Here is a 19286-nt window from a genome sequence, read left to right on the forward strand (position 1 = left end):
ATTGGAGGAGTTCATTTTACTGACAACGTTTACTTTAACTCACTGTGTTTAGTGATCGATTTTTTACTTTGAAATTGGTGTGGTCATAAAAGTTTGATGTTTCTCTTTATTTGTAAGTAGGTTCGGAGTGAGGGCAGCGACCACATATAGTGGAATTTGGTGCTCTCCTGGGTGATGCCACGGTTGACGAATTGGGAGTCAACCACTTGGAACTAGAGCTCCATGTCGCCGTGCGGGTGGGGTGGGGGGGATTGAGGGAGACGGCGGAAATCTGGTCTCTTTCCATTAGGAACGCAGAGCTTGATCGTGGCATGGAGTCGAGCTGGTCGTGCTGTGAAACTGTCCGATGCTGAGCGGGTCTCTGCGAGTTGTGTCTGTCTGGGTCTGAGACCGAGATGAGTTTGATTCTCTGTCCTGCGACGGCTACTTTTATTCCATTTTCAAGCGTGTGACATGCGTCAGGCTGAGGCGCACATCAAGGAGATCAAGGACTTGAAAGACATCAAAGCCGCGGTGCGCACCGGTGACGCCACAGGCACTCGTTTCTGTATTAGACTACATCCCCCATAATGCACATTTGCATAAGGTGACGTCGCCGCCACTCGTGCTGGGCCCAGGGAGAAAAGTGTTGCTGCGCATGCGCCTCATTTATGTTGTTGTTTGTGGCGGTAAGATGGCGGCGCTCGGAGACACCTCGACTCCGGGGGTGAACGGGTTAATACAACAATTCACAGCAATAACAGGTAAAAATCACAGTTGGTTTCCAGCCTAATTTGAGGGCTAACGTGTGGGAAAGTGCAGGAACAGCACTCCGTGTCGGGACCGACCAGGAAATGGGTACGCACTTGTAAGCAGGAACGTTCAATGTGGCTGGTGCCCCTCCGCTGTCAGTGGGGGGAAAAAGCACAGCCTGTGTTAACTGGCCAACTCCACTAAAAGACTGCACTCGTGAATGGGTGCAAAACGTAAAGCTCGACTACACCAACTTAACCTCTATGTAGTGGTTAGTGGCGATCGCTACAAGTTACATATCGTGAGCCAGTGGCTGCTTTTTACACCACTTTTAGACATTGCCTGTTGTGCGTACTTGCAGAATGGAGGATTGCCTTCCTTCATCATCACCGCATTGTGCTACTACTTGTCATCTCTTTAAAAAACTGACCTGCGTTAAAATATCATGAGTCTTGGTGTAGTTTTTAAGATGCACATTAGAGATCCGCACTTCCCACAAACAGTTGCCCGTGTGCACACGATTAAACATAGAGAAAAATGTAAAGTTTATTAGTTTGATAGGTTACCGCGCCATGTTGGGAGACTGAAACGCGCATGCGCAGTAGGGGACGGAAGCGTGAAAGCACTCCCATGCAGTACATGTTAAAACTTAAGCAAAACTAAAAAAGAAACTATGCCGCGTGTGTGAAACATTTGATTCGTGTAAATGTTTGGTAACTTGCACAGCCTTATTGCTGCCGCTAAGGTAAAAAAATAGCGATCACGTCGCAACGTGATGAATTTCACGTTACTTCCAAGTTATCAAATCAAAACACTACACACTCAAATTTCACAGTCGAATTTGGCGAAATGTTGGAATCCCTTCAAGTTTAAGTTGCTGGCCTATGTGGGCATGGGCGGTGAGGACCTGTGGTGACTGGCAAACCCCCCCCCCCCCCCCCCCCCCACACACACACACACACACACACCTGATGAATGCACGATTGTGTGTCCACCACTCACATTCACAGCGTAGATCAGTGGATTTATTTTAAGTTAAATGCGCACCACTAACCACATGCATGTACACTGAACAGATAATGGTGAGTTTTGAGCTCAAAGCATTTTTAAATGAACAGATACTTTGTTTCAATTCATGATTACTGTGGCTGGTGCTGTCTGGCTAGAGATTTAAACAACTGACTTTAAACGCAATACATGTCTAGGGAAGGACGAAATTGTTTTCTCAAATGCAGAGGTCAAAATTACCACAGTATATGGTGAAACTTGACTTATCATGGCCACCCTGTTACTGGATGGGTGAATGGTGACATAATCGTGGGCCAGCATCTTGGCTCTATAAGAACCAATTTCAAATTTGCTTAAAGAAACGGTCCTTTGGTACCAGAGTTACTCTATGTTTGAGTGACCTGAGTTATCCAGTGGTGACCTTGGAAAATAGCTGGTTGGCTGGCTCAAGGCTTTGTATTATTATTATTATTATTATTATTATTATTATTGACTAATACCATTGGAGAAATCTGCACCTGAGACATGCTCATTCAACCGTGGCAAAAAAAACAGAGTTCTTAAAATATCTACAATTCACAGTCTTTTGGTTATTTGAACAGAGACGGGTTATTAAGACACCTACAATGCAGATTTGAATGTCGTTTAAAAAATGGATATGATGTCCCTTTTAATAATCCACTAGGGGCCACAGAGAGTGTAGGGAAGCATATGCTAGAAGCGTGCAACAACAACCTGGAAATGGCCGTGACCATGTTTCTGGATGGAGGCGTGGTAGCTGAGGAACCCAGCACGAGTTCCAGTTCGGCAGCATCCAGCAGCAGAGTTCCTCCTTCAGAGTCAGTGCTCATCCTCTGTGTTTTTATTTCTTTCTCTGAGTAACGCTCCCTGTGATCAGACACTCAATGTTTTGGGGGCTATTGTTTTTGTGTGGTCACAGCGAAGTACGAGCACCCATTCCCCAGAAGCAGGACATACTTGTGGAGCCGGAGCCACTTTTTGGAGGTATTGCATCTTTGTAGTTTTTTTTAATCATAATCTTCTAAGCACTCTTCGCAGCCTGTAAACTTTGTTGTGTCTTGTACACCTTCAGTGCCAAAGCGAAGGAGACCGGCCCGATCCATATTTGATGGCTTTAGAGACTTCCAAACAGAAACGAGTGAGTCATTTTGAGAGCTGAAAGGATTTCTTGAATAACTTAATAATTTGATAAAAAATAGAAAAGGCCACTGGTGTGCTTTCAATCGTTTTATTGACCAAGTGGGTAGAAATTGAACACATAATAACCACATTAAGACAGGGGTTCTCAATACGCCGATTGCGATCGACCAGTCGATCTCCAAGGTACTCTTGGTCGATCGTATGACAAGGTGATGTAACATTGTCGTGAACTGCCGCTATACAAATAAAGTTGAGTTGTTAGGGAAAAAAAACTAGACGTCAGCCGATCAGCCATCCCTTCACTTGATTGATACACCCGACAACCAATCAGGTGCCATTTGATTATTAGGTACACTGTGCATGCTCAAACAATGCCCCTGAGCGTTGCAAAGTCGTTAGCGACATCGTATTTTTTTGCTCTATTTTTTCCTCTTAAATATATGATTGGTATAAAAATTAGTGGGGGAGCTGGACCAAGTAAGAAGAAAAAAGTATCACTTTCATACGGAATTGGAGTCGCTCTTTTTTTGTTCACAATGACATTTTCAAATGTGTTTGTCTCGTCTGCCAGCTTTCATGTAATGGCAGAAGATATACATAATTATGCTGTGTTGTGCAACATATGAGGTTGTACATCAACACAAGTTGCAAGAAGCCTCAATGTATTTCTCAATACATATACTGTAATGGGTAGATCATTTTGACTTGATCATTTTAAAAGTAGCTCCCATACTGAAAAAGTGTGAGCATCCCTGCATTAAGATATAAGCTACCACAAGTGCCACCCAGGCACCCAACAATATGCACACTGGTTTGTGCTTAGCCAGTTAAAAGCCTGTTGCTAACCTTAGCTCAGGGGTCGGGAACCTTTTTGACTAAGAGAGCCATAAAAGTAAAATATTTAGAAATGCTTTTCAGTGAGAGCCACACAAACGCTCGCGTGCGCACATACAAACGCTTGCGCGCGCACATGCACGCACGCGCGGCCACTTTTCAACGAAATATCAGAATGTATTATTTAAAATAACTTTGTGATAGTACTCACCGTTAACATGAATGGTTTTCCGTTCCTCGTGATTGGTAAAAATCCAGGCAAACGATCGGAATGAAACTCAATTTGCCAGTCCAGAGGCGAAGTTACTGCTAGCTCAACTGCACACGGCTCATAAACTTCCACACTTGCTATCTGCAATTTACTTCTCGCAGAAGTTTGTTGATGCTAACGTTAACATGGGGCTTGTTAAAATGTCACTGACATTCAACTGTTTCATCGATGGTATTGTTTCATTGCAAATTAGAATCAGAACATTTTCTCTCCTCTAATGCTCCGGTGCATTCACGCTCAAGTGCACTAGTTGGGCGTGAAGTGCACTCGTTGGGCGTTTACCTCTTTCAACATGACGGCCACTATCATCCAATCAAAATGGCGCTTTCGGCCATTCTAGGTCAGTGTCATCCAATCAAAATTGCGCTTTCCGCCAACTGCAGCCCCAACAGGAAATGAACGGCGAAAAAAACGACAATATGTATTTAGTTTTATCGGCGAGCCATATGCAATCATCAAAAGAGCCATATATGGCTCGCGAGCCATAGGTTCCCGACCCCTGCCTTAGCTCATAACAGTACACATGCATTTGCCTACCTCCATGGCACTCACAAGGTGAAGCCCCACCTTTTTAACCATGTACAAGGACAACCGACGTCTCCCGACAAGTTGTGTCCATAATTTGTAAAATGGCTTCAAATGACTTACAGATTCCACCGCATATAGCTATATTTTACATTTTAAGACTCGCGCTGAATATTCAGGAAGTCTTGTTTTTGAGTTGGTGACGAGTCTGTATATGGTTGAATATTCAGCGCAAGTATTAAAATGTAAAATATAGCTATATGCGGTGAAATCTTTGTAAAATGCGCTCAGTAGAAGTCATTTGAAGTCTTCTTTTCCTTTCGGCTTTTCTTTTCAAGGGGGTCGCCACAGCAAATCAGTGTCCTCCATCTTTAGAGGTTCGATCCGCATGTTTGTTTTCGACAAGCTTTGTATTTATCCGGGCTTGGGACCGGCACAAGAAGACTTATGTCCCTTTGTGGCTAGAAGTCATTTGAAGTGATTTTACAAATTCCCGAGGTGTCGGTTGTCCTTTAAAGCCACAAATAGTATATTGTGAAATTTGGAATTTACCGTATTTTCACGACCAAAGTGCGCATCGTATGAAAAGGCGCAGTCTCATTTATGTGTGCCATTTCTGTATTTAACATAGACATTGGGCGCACCGGATGAAAGGGCGCAAGTTTTATATACCGGTACATATCCTCTACTGCCATACGTACGTCCGCCTCACAACAACACACAGGCATACAAGTCTGCGTATTTATAAAAACAGATCGGGAGCAAAACTGAGTTTGGTAGTGCTTTATTTATTAATTACAAAGTAAGAACATTTTGTAATCATCACTCAATAGGCATCGGCATGGTAAAAACAAGCACATTATCGGTAACAGTCAGTAATGAAACCCATCAAAGTCCCCGTCCTCTGTCTCAGAATCGAACAGCTGCGCTAAACCAACGTGTCAGGTTCGCTTTCCTCACGGTCAGTCACTTTCTGTGCCGTGCGGCTCCTCGGAAATTATGCCGCCTTTTCCGAAAGCTCGAACCACCGTGCCAGCAGACACGTTACACCAAGCATCCACAATCCATTGGCAAACTGTGGCGTACCATCCAGCCCATTTCATTTGCCTTAATAATGACGCCTGTTGGAAATGTCTCTTTAGGCAAAGTCTTTCTTTTAAAAATCACCATCGGCGGGAGTTTCTCTCTGTTAGCATGGCAGCCAAGCACAACAGGAAACGAAGCCTTTTCGCCAGCTTTTCAGAATAATTCGCCCGACGTTGCTGCGCTGCCGTAGTCCTGGCCCGGATGGAAAAATGGCACATTTCATAAAACGCCAGCACCAAGACGGTCCTCCTTGGAAAGCCTTCAGTTTAAACTGAGCTTCATAACCATGTCTCTTTGCCATTTTCTGAGTTGTTAAAACAGCAATGTTCCGCAAAAAACACATACCTGTTCTTGTATACACAAAATACACCCACACATCCCCCCTCATGTTCTCTACCACGTCCGCCTCATGGTGGCCTCTAATACGTCCGCACTACAGGGCGCACCGCACATAAAAAAAAAAAACGTTTATATGCGCCTTATGGTCGTGAAAATACGGTAATTGGAAAAAAAACTAAAATACTTGTATAATACTTGGTCACATGTGCCTTTTCCTTTAAATAATACAAAAAAACATTTTATCTGATTGATCAACCATATTTAGTTTCTTAATGGTTACTTGCATTGGAATCCATGTATTCCCTGGTTACATCCTACCCATTCATTCTCCATCAATGGTATATTTCCCTCACTCGGTGTCTCCCTCCTTGCAGTCCGCCAGGAACAGGAGCTGCGGAATGGTGGAACAGTGGACAAGAAACTGAGCACCCTGGCCGACCTTTTCCGTCCTCCCATTGAGCTGATGCACAAAGGCAGTTTTGAGACGGTGAGGAGTCGCTTCCAAACCCTCCACCCTCGCCCCACATGCCTTCATACTTTTTGCTAAACTTTACTCTGACGAAAACTGATGTGCTGCAAATGGAAAAGCGAGGGACTTAAAGGTTGCTTGAGGTTGTGACACTCTGAATTTCAACAAATTCTCATGAAATTTGGCTTCTTGAGATTTTTTTTTGTGCGACATGTTTTAGTTTAGTGTCACTCATTGAAACTGGTATCGGGGGCTATTTTTTTCTGTAAACACAATCCATCCATCATCCATTCTCGACCAAAATAAAGCATTTTTGTTCAAAACATTGTGGAAAAAAATTACACAAATAGATAAAACTCTGGGTGCCAATCTGCAAATATGTAATAGACCTCAAATTGATGATGAAACAAAGAAGAAATACATGTCAGAATATTAGTTGTTTTTTTTGCAGAACAACGAATATATGTGAGGATATAGTCATATGCACTGTTTGCAAATGTTATTACTGTTTGTGTTCAAATGTATCATTGGCTTATAACTGCAGTGATATCAATGCTAATTTTGTTAGCCATCCGATGGTACTTACCATTATGTGTTAGCATTTAGCTGAGCAAAGTTGTTTTGTTTAAGTAATGGTATTATATACAGGTACATGTATTTATTTGTTTATTTATGTATTTATGTATTTATTTATTTTGGTCATGGGGATTTGAAAGCCGATTAAAGAGGGAGTGGCAATAAACAGTGTTCACCTCCTTATATCCAGACCGCAAATGAATGCCGCTTACATAAAGCCATCACTGGCTAATCAACATGTTAAAAATGGGTTTCTGTTCTGCCTTTACTGCCTTGAATAGGCAAAAGACTGCGGCCAGTTGGAGAACAAGTGGTTGATGATCAACATTCAGAATGTCCAAGATTTTGCTTGCCAGTGCCTGAACAGAGACGTGTGGAGTAACGACACTGTGAAGACCATTATTCGAGAACATTTTATATTCTGGCAGGTAGGCAGCTTTATTCGCATTGGGCCCTGCTGTTATCTCATTGACGCCAACAGAAATGCAATTTGTGGTTGTGAAATCAAAATGAGTTTTGTCATTACAGTTGGATACTTCCACTAAAGTTCCTAAAGCGGAGTGGAAAAACAGTCTTTGTCCCAATGTTTGTTGCAGGTATATCACGACAGTGAAGAGGGACAACGATATATGCAGTTCTATAAACTTAATAAGTTTCCATATATTTCCATCTTGGATCCTCGCACTGGTAAGTGTTCTTCTGTGCAGCAGTGGCTTACGAGGCTGGGCGATACATAGATTACAATGTTCATTCTTTGAGTATTTTTGAACATGTATTCTTTGACAAAAAACATTACAAAGAGGAAGCACTTATTTTCAATATCTACAAACACAGGATATTTCTTTCATTTCTACGGAAGTTGCTGGAAGTACAGTAAAGTCTTGTTATATCGATATCGGATATATCGATAGTCCCGGTTATATCGATACTATTTCTATGCACGCACGGAGAAAATTACATGCAAACAGGGTCGGATATATCGATAGTCCCGGTTATATCGATATTTTTTCGGACTCCCTTGAATATCGATATAACGAGACTTTACTGTATAAACTCGAAAGATGGTAGAAAATTGGCGGCTAATAAGAGTGCCAGGGACGGCTTGAGTTGATGGCCACAAGCATTTACTTCGCATGACTGTTCCGCACAGCTGCCACTAGGCGACAGACTGAAAGACAAACTGACGAATTGATGGTCCCTGCACAGTCGTCACACATGACAAACTTCGGGTGCATGTTAAATAATAACAATTCATGGAAATGGATAAATAATGAGGTGGGTGAATGCATACAAATATGAGCTAGAACGAAGTAACAACAGCAAATGTATACTAATAAATGCAATGTAATTAATTAACCAATGGAATTTCAAAGTGTGAAAATACATTTGCAGAAAAAATAGTGCCAAAAAGTATGTCTAAGTTGTGGGCCGATATTAACTCATTCACTGCCAGACAATGTGCAAAAATGTGTCCACTCCAGTGCCAGGGTTTTTGTTATTTTTACTCAAATTGTAGGAACCGCAGAATATTGATTGTTAGGGTTGTGTCAGAAAGGGCATCCGACATAAAAGCTTGGCCAAAACATACATGCAAATCAAACCTCTCAAGATGGAGGACACTGATTCGCTGTGGCGACCCGTTGAAGAGAAAAGCCAAAAGGAAAAGAAGAAGGACTGTTTAAACATTCAATTCAGCGTAAGAAACCTTAGACTCTCTTCTTTCATCAGAAAAAAAGTGAATTCCTAAGTTATATTGGTCTGGAGTTATCTGAGCCTCAAATGAGGGCGGCTGTACAAAATACAATACATACATATTGATTTAACAAGAGCTGAAGCCGTAACAAAGTGCTAACTAGGACAAAAGAAAAATGCTGCCCCCTATATATATATATATATATACACACACACACACACACACACACACAGTAAAGTCTCGTTATATCGATATCGGATATATCGATAGTCCCGGTTATATCGATACTATTTCTATGCACGCACGGAGAAAATTACATGCAAACAGGGTCGGATATATCGATAGTCCCGGTTATATCGATATTTTTTCGGACTCCCTTGAATATCGATATAACGAGACTTTACTGTATATTGTGTTTATATATATCTTGTGACTGTAAAGTGCCAAAGTGACATTTATTATTATTTTTTTTATAAGCACCCTCCGCAAGAAAAACCAGGACAGATTTGGGAATGGCGCTCCACGTCACACTTTTCAATTCCCGAATAAATTTGGGAATGGCAGCGAATGAGTAAAAAAATATAAAGAAAGATCTTCCCGCACTCACACAGTCTGTGTTGAGTCTTTGGAAATTTGTTTAGTATGATAAATCACCACAAGATGGCTAGAGTGGCTTTGATCAATCCTCTGGTTGCGGTTAGGGCGGTGTGTGGTATGGTTCTCCTACATTGTGAGGTGACGTGCAGAAGCAGTGTGCTGTTCACAATACGGATAAATAGCAGCAACTAATGCTACAAAGGAGCCTTTTCAAATCAAAGAAAGATGATGAAGTCCACCGTCATCCTTGACGCACATAAAGAGTTTGATGGTTCTCTTTGTTTGTAAGTAGGTTCATTGTCAGATCTCCCAGGCAGGTGACGCGCAGAGCTTGATCGTGGCGTGGTGTCGAGCAAGGCGTGCCGTGATGTCCGTCCGACGCCCGGCGTGAGCCGGGCGTGCCTGTGCGGGGCTTTGCAAGTCTCTTTGAGTTTGTGAGTCCGAGATGAGTCTGATTCTCTCTGTCCCACGACAGCTGCTTTTATACCATTTTCAATCGTGTGATATGCATCAGGGTGAGACGCACATCAAGGAGATCAAGGAATTAAAAGACATTAAAGCTGCGGTGCGCACCGGTGATGCCACACACGCAAAGAAACGCAGGCAAACAAAGTTCAACTTTTATGAAACATTATTTTTTCATACCTTTTGTTGAAAGTCTTATTTGAGGGGAATGTCACGAATAAAACACCTGCCAACATTCATTGTTGTTTCAAACCACGCTGGAATATTCTGTTGTCAGAGATGTTCAGTCGGATACTGTGAACAAAGGCTTGAACACAGGCAGATTGTTTTTACTGCCGGCAGGGGGCACAGCCATTCATGACCGACGCCCAACCTCTGCAGCCCTCGGCCGAGCTATTTATTGAGAGTATATGCAAATGTGACTGATACATTATGAAAACATACTGTCGTCTTCTTGATTTGAATACCACGCTCCTGGACGTTTCAAGGACCTACAACATTTTAATGGGTTGTCCTTTCCATGAACCGATAGATTTCTAGCCTGGATAATGATCTCTTCTCGTAGAAGAGCGTACGGTGATACCTCCGCTTACGAACGCTTTAGCTCACAAACATTTCGCCTCACTAACATTGAATTCACGAGCGTGGTATTCAAATCTTGGCGGACGAACCAAACCACACAGCGCCACGGTGGCTGGCGCACTAGTTTTCGGCGGATGAACACCGAAACACACAGTCGAACCGTGCCACGGTGGCTGGCGGACTAGTTTTTCTCACCCCTTTTCTTTGAGTGCTGACGTGGTTTGTTATCGGGTAGAGTACTTTTTCTATTATGGGACCAAAAAAGACCCCACCACAGGCTAGTGTTAAGCTTTAGAGGACACAAAAGAAAATTACGTTCGAGCAGAAGAAGGAGATCATCGAAAAACACGAACGAGGTGTGCGTTTGTGTGACTTAGCGTCCTAGTACCAGTATGCTAAGGCGACCATTGCTATGTGTGGCTAAGGGTGTTTCTGTGTAGTCTAAGCAACGGTCTCAGGCAATAGAAGAGGTTCAAAAATTACTGTTCATTTGGATTAAAGAAAAGCAGATAGCAGGGGACAGTGTGAGTGAGGGTATTGCAGAGAAAGCATGACAACTTCACTCGGATATCATCAAGAGGCAACTATATCAATGTCCATCACAAAGGTAAATAAAATGACTTTATTATTCAGTCCAGTTTATTTCTTTAATTACAATACAATGGCACATTTATTATACATAAAATCAGGTATATTTTGTGTAGTTTTAAGGCTTATTTAGTTTAAAATTGTGTTTTATGGGGATCTGGGAACGGATTATGGTAATTTTTAATGGTTTCTTATGGGAAATAAATGTGTGGCAGATGAACTTTTCGCCTTAACACACACTTTCTGGGGACCAATTACGTTCGTACGCTGAGGTATCACTGTACTCCCTTCCGCTCTTGGTTGGGTATCAACAAATAAAGTAAAGTCTCCTTATATCGATATCGGTTATATCGATAGTACTGCTTATTACGATACTATTTCTATGAACGCAAGGAGAAAATTTACATGCCGCAGGATCGGATATATCGATAGTCCGGTTATATCGATATTTTTTCAGACTCCCGAGAATATCGATATAACGAGACTCCTTTCCATCCACGGCTTGATTTATTACCCGAGGATGACAGTTTGATAGGCTGGTTCTTGCTTTTATCAAAGTGCACAATAGACCATTGTGTATTGAAGTCACCTGTTTGGCTAACTGGGCATACAAGAGGATGAAACTTTTAAACATGATAACTTCTATTCTGTCTATTCTCTATCATCTGTATACACACCCCAGGTCAAAAAATGGTGGAGTGGAACCAGCTGGATGTGACGTCCTTTCTGGAGCAGGCCAGCGGCTTCCTGGCAGAGCACGGGCAGCTGGACGGGCCGTCCTGCGGCGCACCACCCGTCAAACGAGCTCGCTCTGTGGGTCACTCATGTCTCACTTATGTGTCTTCTCTTCATCATGTCTTCCTTTTTTTTAGCTTGGTGGTGGGAGACTGCCATTCCCGAATGTAATCAGGAATTGAAAAGCATGATTTGGAGCGCCATTCCCAAATTTTTTCGGGTTTTTGTTTTTCTTGCGGGGGTGCCGATAAAGCGCTGGTCAGGTGATGTTTTCCCATTCCACCAGGGAGCAGCATTTGCCTTTTGGCCATGTTAGCGCTTTGTTACAGCTTCAGCTGTTGTTAAAGCGCGATATAAATGAATATATCTTCTTCTTTTCCTTTCAGCTTTTCCCTTCAAGGGGTCGCAACAGCAAATCATTGTCCTCCATCTTTAGAGTTTGATCCGCATGTTTGTTTTGGCCAAGCTTTTACGTCGGATGCCCTTCCTGACACAACCCTCTGTATTTATATAAATGAATATATATGTATTGTATTTTGTACAACCGTCCCCATTTCAAGCTCAGATAACTCCAGACCCATATAACTTTTTTTTTCTGATCAAATAAGAGAGTCTAAGGTTTTTCTCTCTGAATTGAATGTATATGTAGTCCTAAAATTCAATATTCTGTGGGTTCTGGAATTTGAGTGACGATGACAAAAACCTTGGCACTGGAGTGGACACGTTTTTTGCACATTTTCTGGCAATGAATGAGTTAAAATTTTAACATTCACAAATGTGTTTGATAAGATTGGCTCAACACATTCTTTCTTTTAAATACCCTTTTTTCCGGTGTATAAGGCGCACCCAAAAGCCTTCATTTTCTTCAAAAGATAACCCTGCGCTTTATACGCAGGTGCGCCTTATATGTGAAGTCATATTGAGTCACAACAGGTCTTGCAAATACTGTCAGCAGCCACCGACTCCATCCCCCCCCCCATGGAAGAAGTATTGCATAACCACAGCCTCTACTGTAGCGCCTTATAATGTGCTGTGCCTTATATTTGGAAAACCTTTTTAAATGTATATATTATATTGGGAAAACAATTTTCATTCATTAAAAGTGCGCCTTATATGTCTAAAAAGTTTTAAAATACCCCATTCCTTGGAGGTGCGCCTTATACTCTGGTGTGTCTTAAAATACGGCAATACTTATTTTGAGTTTTATTCACTTAAAATGAAGCATCATCTTTGATCTTATTACCGGATTGGGCCGTTTTTATTTTGTTTTTTTTGTTGTTGTTGTTTTTTGTTTTTGGGTGTATCAGCTAAAATAAGCAATGGTTTGAATAAGACCAAAACTGAAATGCAAAATGTTATTGCTACTATGCAAAAGGCTTCAAGGACAACCGACAAAAATTTTTTGTTTCTTAACTGACATCAGAAAAACGTTCTATAGAATCTAAAATACCCAAAACATGCAGGCAGATATTTTTAGTCAAATGCAAAACACCAATAAAAATGACTTAAAGTGTCCCAAAACTACTTCAAAATGACCTCGCGGATGGCGTGTTTCAGAAGGTCCCGCCCCCTTGTTCGTTACGTCACGCAAGGACGTCTCGCCTTCCTCTAGAATCAAAACAATGACTTCAGATTTGGAGACAATGCTTTCTTGTTACTCATCCAGTTATGAATATGATTCAAATAGTTCTGAAGAGGAAAGCATAAATGTTTGCAATCGATTAAAGAAGTCCTTCCGTATCAATTTGAGCCGTCAGGACTCCAATGTAGCGTCCCAGAAAATGCACAAGATGGCGCCCAATCTCCTTTTGAAATGGGCTGATTTGTCTGCTTGGAATTTGTCGGCGAATATCAAATAGTTGTCTTGGTGCAACACACAACGATTCACCATCGCGTTATTTGTGTTTTCCTTCTAATTTTGCCATCAACACAAAGTTTTCAGACCTAACAAAGTACCCAAAATGCATTGTGTGCCGCTTTCTCGGTCAGGAATTGTCACCAACTCAAAAAGAAGACTTCCTGAATATTCAGCGCGAGTCTTAAAACATAAAAAATATAAATAGCTATATGCGGTGGAATCTTTGTAAAATATGCTCAAGAGAAGTCATTTGAAGTGACAAATTATGGACACAACTTGTCCGGAGGCGTCGGTTGTCCTTTAATGCTTCAAATTTTCTAATTATTGCATTTACTCCTACCATAGTTTTTAAATGACTGTCTGTTCCAAATAGCTTACAAATCCAGTTGATTCCAGAAATCAAGCACTCCCTATACTAATTTTGCAAGTGCTAAGTTTGGTCAAAATCGCACAGTTTGCCCCCCCCCCCCCCCCCCGCCTTGCTTTTGTTCTTCCCTGATTTGTTTTCAACAGCTGCGCGCTTGTTTTCTGTTCTAGGAGAGTCTAATCGATGCCAGTGAAGACAGCCAGCTGGAGGCCGCTATCCGGGCCTCCCTTCAGGAAACTCACTATGAATCCTCCAATGTCCCCGACGCCCCCGACTCACCAAGGTCAGAGGACGACTCAGACGCCGAGCCCTTCTCCGACAGTGAGGGACCCATCTCAGTCGACGGATCCGACGGCGAAGTGACGGAAGCCCAGAAAGAGAAAATCTCCAGCGGCAAACACCCTCCCACGATCCCCACAGGCGCGTCTACCCAGCATCGTCTTCATCCCGATAGTACGTCTTCCTGTCACCGGAAATCTCCGTTGAAAGAAAACAACCATAGTCACAAAAAGGAAGACAGTAAAAAGAACCACCTGGAACCTTCGCTCACTGGGCCTCATCAAACCCACATGGACGCCGACCCCCGGGGGAACGTGTCTGCCGTAGCTGACAACGCGGGGCCGTCCAAGACCTGTGAAGTTGACTGTCCTGAAGACAATGGTACACACCTTGAAACACAATCATAAGACCCAACCGATTAAATTAAATCGCCTTTTTCCCCTTTAATACATTAACTCATTCAGTGCCAGACAATGCAAAAATGTGTCCACTTCATTGACAGGGTTTTTGTCATTGTCATTGAAATTGCAGGACCCACAGAATATTGAGATTTAGGACTACATAAACACCCAATACAGCATAGGAAACCTTAGACTCTTCTTTCATCAGAAAAATTAAGTTAATTCCTAAGTTATATGGGTCTGGAGTTTGTTTTCACGGGAGGGAAAACATTGGTCTGACCAGCGCTTTATCGGCAACATTTGTATTTTTTTATTGGCCCTTTTGTGACCAACATAGAAATTGTGTTCAGACAATAATTGTCATTGGTTTAAAAAAAATCCATGTTGGTTCGACCCAAATAGCAATGTTGATGAGGCACTGCACATTTGGTCACATATCCGGTGGTCCAGCGGTTAGCAGGTTCACCTCACAATGCAGAAGTCATGGGTTGGATTCCTGCTCCAGTATCCGTGTGTGGAGTTTGCTTGGTCTCTTAGTGCGTGCGTTTTTTTCCGGGTACCCCCGGTTTCCTCCCACATGCCAAAACCATGCATGGCAGACAGTCTGAAATTGTCCCTAGCTGTGAATGTAAGCACGGATGCTTGTTCGTCTCTGTGTGACCTGTGCTTGGCTGGCAACGGGTTGAGGCTCCAGCATGCCCCGCGACCCTTGTGACGATGAAGTGGATCAGAAAATGGATGCTTACATGTGAGGTCCAAACATACCAAAAATCAGGCCGAATGTGTGTACATGTATGGTGTGTCAAGACTAAGTTAAGTGATACGTTTCTTCATTGTGGGACTATTGAAGGTTATCTTATTTTAAAAGCACACAGCACAGATTTCGAGAATAGTACATGCCCATTTGTTAGTAGCTGTATTTTTTATGAGATTTTTATTTTTTTGTTGTCCACTTGTCAAAAATGTAACAAGGTGTCACAAACCAGTACATTTACCTTAAGTGCAGAACAATAACTTGTTCCATTTTGTGGCAAGCAATATAAACAGCATTCTTCTCTGAGGCTGTTCCGAACATTTCGATTTTCTCGTGCCTTTAAAATATTGAATAAGTAACAATGACGCCATTTTTTTTTATCTCTAAGAGTGCTCTTATTTGATTTGATTTTTTGTTAACGCAGGTCCCAAGGCCAGATTGATGCTTCGTTACCCGGATGGACAAAGAGAACAAATATCCCTGTCTTCTCAAGCAAAACTTATGGTAAGTGTTGCCACTCTCATTGAAAGAACATGAAAACATAAACTCGTCAAATTCAAACAGTCTGTTACGATGACTTTTCGGATAGTAAATTTTAATCTGGAATTACTTTATGTGTCCGAAATGGTATGTTTGATTTCATAAATGAGTTCATGATGGTATATGTCATTTTTGGTTTGTAATTGGGATCTGCAAAAGCTTGTGCAATTATGGATTTTACCGTGTGTTTCAGAATCAGAAAACTATGTACAGGTAACATCCAAGTCACGACCGGGTTCTGAACCGACAAAACGGTCATAAGTCAAACGGTCGTAATTCAAAAGCCATTCAAAATGGCCGACGTGACGTTTACACGACAGGATAGTATATGATGTCAATCTGTTATTTTTAAGCAACATTTTCTATTGAATACTATTATATACCAAACTGTTTCCAGATAAATGTAATAACTTTTAGTGTCATTTTTATCATTTTATATTTTGTATTATCAATTTTGTATACAAAACTGTTTACTGCACAGATGATTTATAAATGTTATATTACCTTCTAGTGTCGTTTTTATCATTTTATATTTCATATTATCGATTTATATTTTATATTTAGATTTTATATAGTGGGTTAAAGAAAACACTTATACGTAACGAATACAGCATTATTACAGTATGAAGACAACATATACTGTAGGTACAAATACAAAATTAAGCATGTAAAAAAATACAAAATATATATACACAAAAATAATACCTGATGAAAAACAACAACAAACAAATTAAAGTCCACTGGTGCTTGGCTTTGAATCATACATGCTTTCCTCGTGTGCTCTCCCTGCTAACGGCCAGGAGAGGTCGCCCGACACACACGCTCGGACTCAGGCTACAGGAGATGCTGCCGGGATGGTATCTGCACTGTATAACTAATGTATTGAGTGTAGTCGCGCAGTAGATTGCTGGGCGAGTGTGTGACATGCTGGCTGGCCAAAACTGTAGTACGCGTTGCCGGCTGCCTGCGCGTTGCAGTGCCAGGCGTAGGGAAAAAAGGGTCTGGCGGTCGTGGTCGTAACTCGCACCGGTCGTAACTCGGATGTTACTTGTACAGTGTATATAATAATAATAATAATAATAGTAGTGTGCTCATATCACTTGAAAAGGTGTACATTTGTGACACTGTGCATAATTTGCTCTAGTTTGTGGTAACAAGCTGTTACTAAAACAAAGGTGTTGGTATCTCCGAAAGGTCAGGAAGGTGAATGTAGCTAAGAGATATTAAAAATTCAGCATGTAGCACAGTTGTAATATAGCGCTGGCACAACCTAGTCTGTAACAGAACAAAATGTGGAAAAGACAAAGCGCTCTCAAAACGGCACCGGTCCATCCTGAGCATTCTACTTGTTCAATCGATCGTATTTGTGCTCACGGTGTGTTGTGTCTGCTGTGTGACCTCAAGGCATTGGTGAGACACGTCCAGTCCAAAGGTTACCCCAACGAATGCTTCGAACTCGTTACCAACTTCCCGCGACGGAAGCTCACCCACTTGGACTATGACATCACGCTGCAGGAGGCGGGGCTTTGTCCACAGGAAACTGTGTTTGTACAAGAGAGGAACTAGCCCATCGGGGATTCGAACAACTATCGTGGACCGTCAAGGGGCGACTTGGGCTGCTGTTCGAGGAGGCTCCTGGTGGTTTAGGGGCCTTTCTTTTCCTTCTCGTGGTCCCCCAGATTGACAGCTCCTTTGGCCAGTACCGGATGCCAAAATTCTTAAAAGGATTCGGGTCTTTTTTTTTTTTTAACTGAAATCTAAACCCGTTGGAATGGATTGACCATAATAAAACTCCTATTCCACTCAAATCCTCACATATCAGGCTGCAGCAGGGACTTTTACAAAAGACTTGCGAGTTTGGTCTCGAGTAGTTTGTTATTTCCCATACTAGGAATCATGAAAGGGAGGCTCACTCTTCTTCATTCATTCATTCATTGGGACTCAACTGTGCTGTCGCGATGCTTCAAAGATGTGTGACATTTCTCAAGAAGAGTGCACCCCACACCTTTTTACTCATGTTTCTATCACTCCATTAGAGACTAATGGATGTTACGTTACTTTTTTTTTCGAGTGTGTGTGAAAAGCCAACTTTTGATATGGAATGACTGAAGGCCGCTGCCCATCTCGTCAGTCGGTTGGACTTTTGCTGTACAGATGTGGCAAATCCAGAGCGAGACACACCCTCAAAGGTTATGCTGTTAAACATTGGTTCCTCTTTTTAGTTTTTTTCCCATTCTTTTTATATGCTGCCAAGAAAATATCCCCGTGATAAAATATAACTGAAAAAAAACCAAGGAGGCGTTTGTTTGGTGTCTTGTTAATTCACCTGGGACAACAATTCCACACGGGATTTTTGTTATTTTTTTTATTCATTGAAAATGTATATTTGGGCATGGGAAACGGGGCTACCAAAGAAGTATTTGTTTACAAATCAAATAAATATGAAAGATGAAGGTATGAATTTAAGTATTGGTCAGGTTTTGACAAGTGGAAGTGACAGATCAAAATCTTTTTTTTTTTTTAATCCTCTCTTCAGATTTTCAGAACATTGTTTTTTTTTTTTTTTTTTACTGTCGGCAGGGGGCACATTTTTCATGAAGCCACTTTGTCTGCGCTTCTTTAACCGACGCCTAACCTCTGCAGCCCTTTGCCAGGCTATTTATTGAGAGTATATGCAAATTGAAGTGCTACATTAGATAAACACAGTCGTCTTGATTTAAATACCATGCCCTTGGACGTCCCATGGTGCAAGCACCAACATCCATAAACCAACAGAACGTAGAGATTTTAATGGGTTGTCTTTCCGTGAACTGATAAGATTTGTAACCTGGCTAATGAGCTCTTTCTGTGCAGGAGTTTACAAAGTTCTAAATTCCATCCAAGGCTCGATTTCTTACCTGAAGATGACGGTTTAACAGGCTGTGTCTGTTGATGAAACGTTTAAATATGATTACATCTTTTCTGTCTATTCCCTATCACCTGAAAAATGAATCCTACTCATCTTGTATCTTTAGATTAGATGAGCCTTTATTTGTCTCACAATGGAGAAATGCACATTTCACAGCAGGAAAAACAAAATAGAGGTGCTGCTGTAAAGGCAGCCACTCTCGTGGAGCCATCTCGAAGTCAAAACCCCCCCAAAAAACACCAAAATAACAAATAATGTGACACCACACACAGACATTCTTCAATCTTAAGCACTTTCTGCTTGGAAGAAAGAGAAAAGCAAGGAAGAAGTAGAAAGGAAGAAGTAGAAAAACAAAATACAGGTGCTGCTGGAAAGGCAGCCACTCTTGCTGTTTTGAAGTCAAAATAACAAAATAGTATGACAACACAAAGACAGTCATGTTGCATGAAGCAGTTCTAGAAGAAAGAGGAAAGGATCAAAGCATCCTTTTCACCAGTGGATCAGGGCCGTCATGGTGG

General features: G+C 41.7%; 1 protein-coding gene across 1 annotated transcript; it reads left to right on the plus strand.

Moving 5' to 3' along the window:
• Positions 1 to 637: 637 nt before the first annotated feature.
• ubxn7 (UBX domain protein 7) lies at positions 638 to 19103 on the plus strand. The gene is made up of 11 exons (XM_089008920.1): positions 638 to 743; positions 2426 to 2579; positions 2681 to 2745; positions 2834 to 2899; positions 6331 to 6443; positions 7283 to 7429; positions 7598 to 7688; positions 11609 to 11739; positions 14057 to 14546; positions 15745 to 15824; positions 17265 to 19103. The coding sequence occupies exons 1-11, from the start codon at positions 638 to 640 to the stop codon at positions 17424 to 17426; spliced, it is 1605 nt and encodes a 534-aa protein (XP_088865046.1). The 3' UTR covers positions 17427 to 19103.
• Positions 19104 to 19286: the final 183 nt, after the last annotated feature.

Source organism: Hippocampus bargibanti, linkage group LG11 (assembly GCF_051943395.1).
Source record: "Hippocampus bargibanti isolate YZ-2025 linkage group LG11, ASM5194339v1, whole genome shotgun sequence".
In the NCBI taxonomy this organism is placed as follows: domain Eukaryota; kingdom Metazoa; phylum Chordata; class Actinopteri; order Syngnathiformes; family Syngnathidae; genus Hippocampus; species Hippocampus bargibanti.

Bases quoted from the DNA above. Each gene is read 5' to 3' on its own strand.
- ubxn7 (XM_089008920.1), top strand. From the start codon at position 638: ATGCGCCTCATTTATGTTGTTGTTTGTGGCGGTAAGATGGCGGCGCTC. The intron at 2,580-2,680 runs GTCAGTGCTCAT...GTGTGGTCACAG, and splicing joins AGCAGAGTTCCTCCTTCAGA to CGAAGTACGAGCACCCATTC. The intron at 7,689-11,608 runs GTAAGTGTTCTT...TACACACCCCAG, and splicing joins CATCTTGGATCCTCGCACTG to GTCAAAAAATGGTGGAGTGG.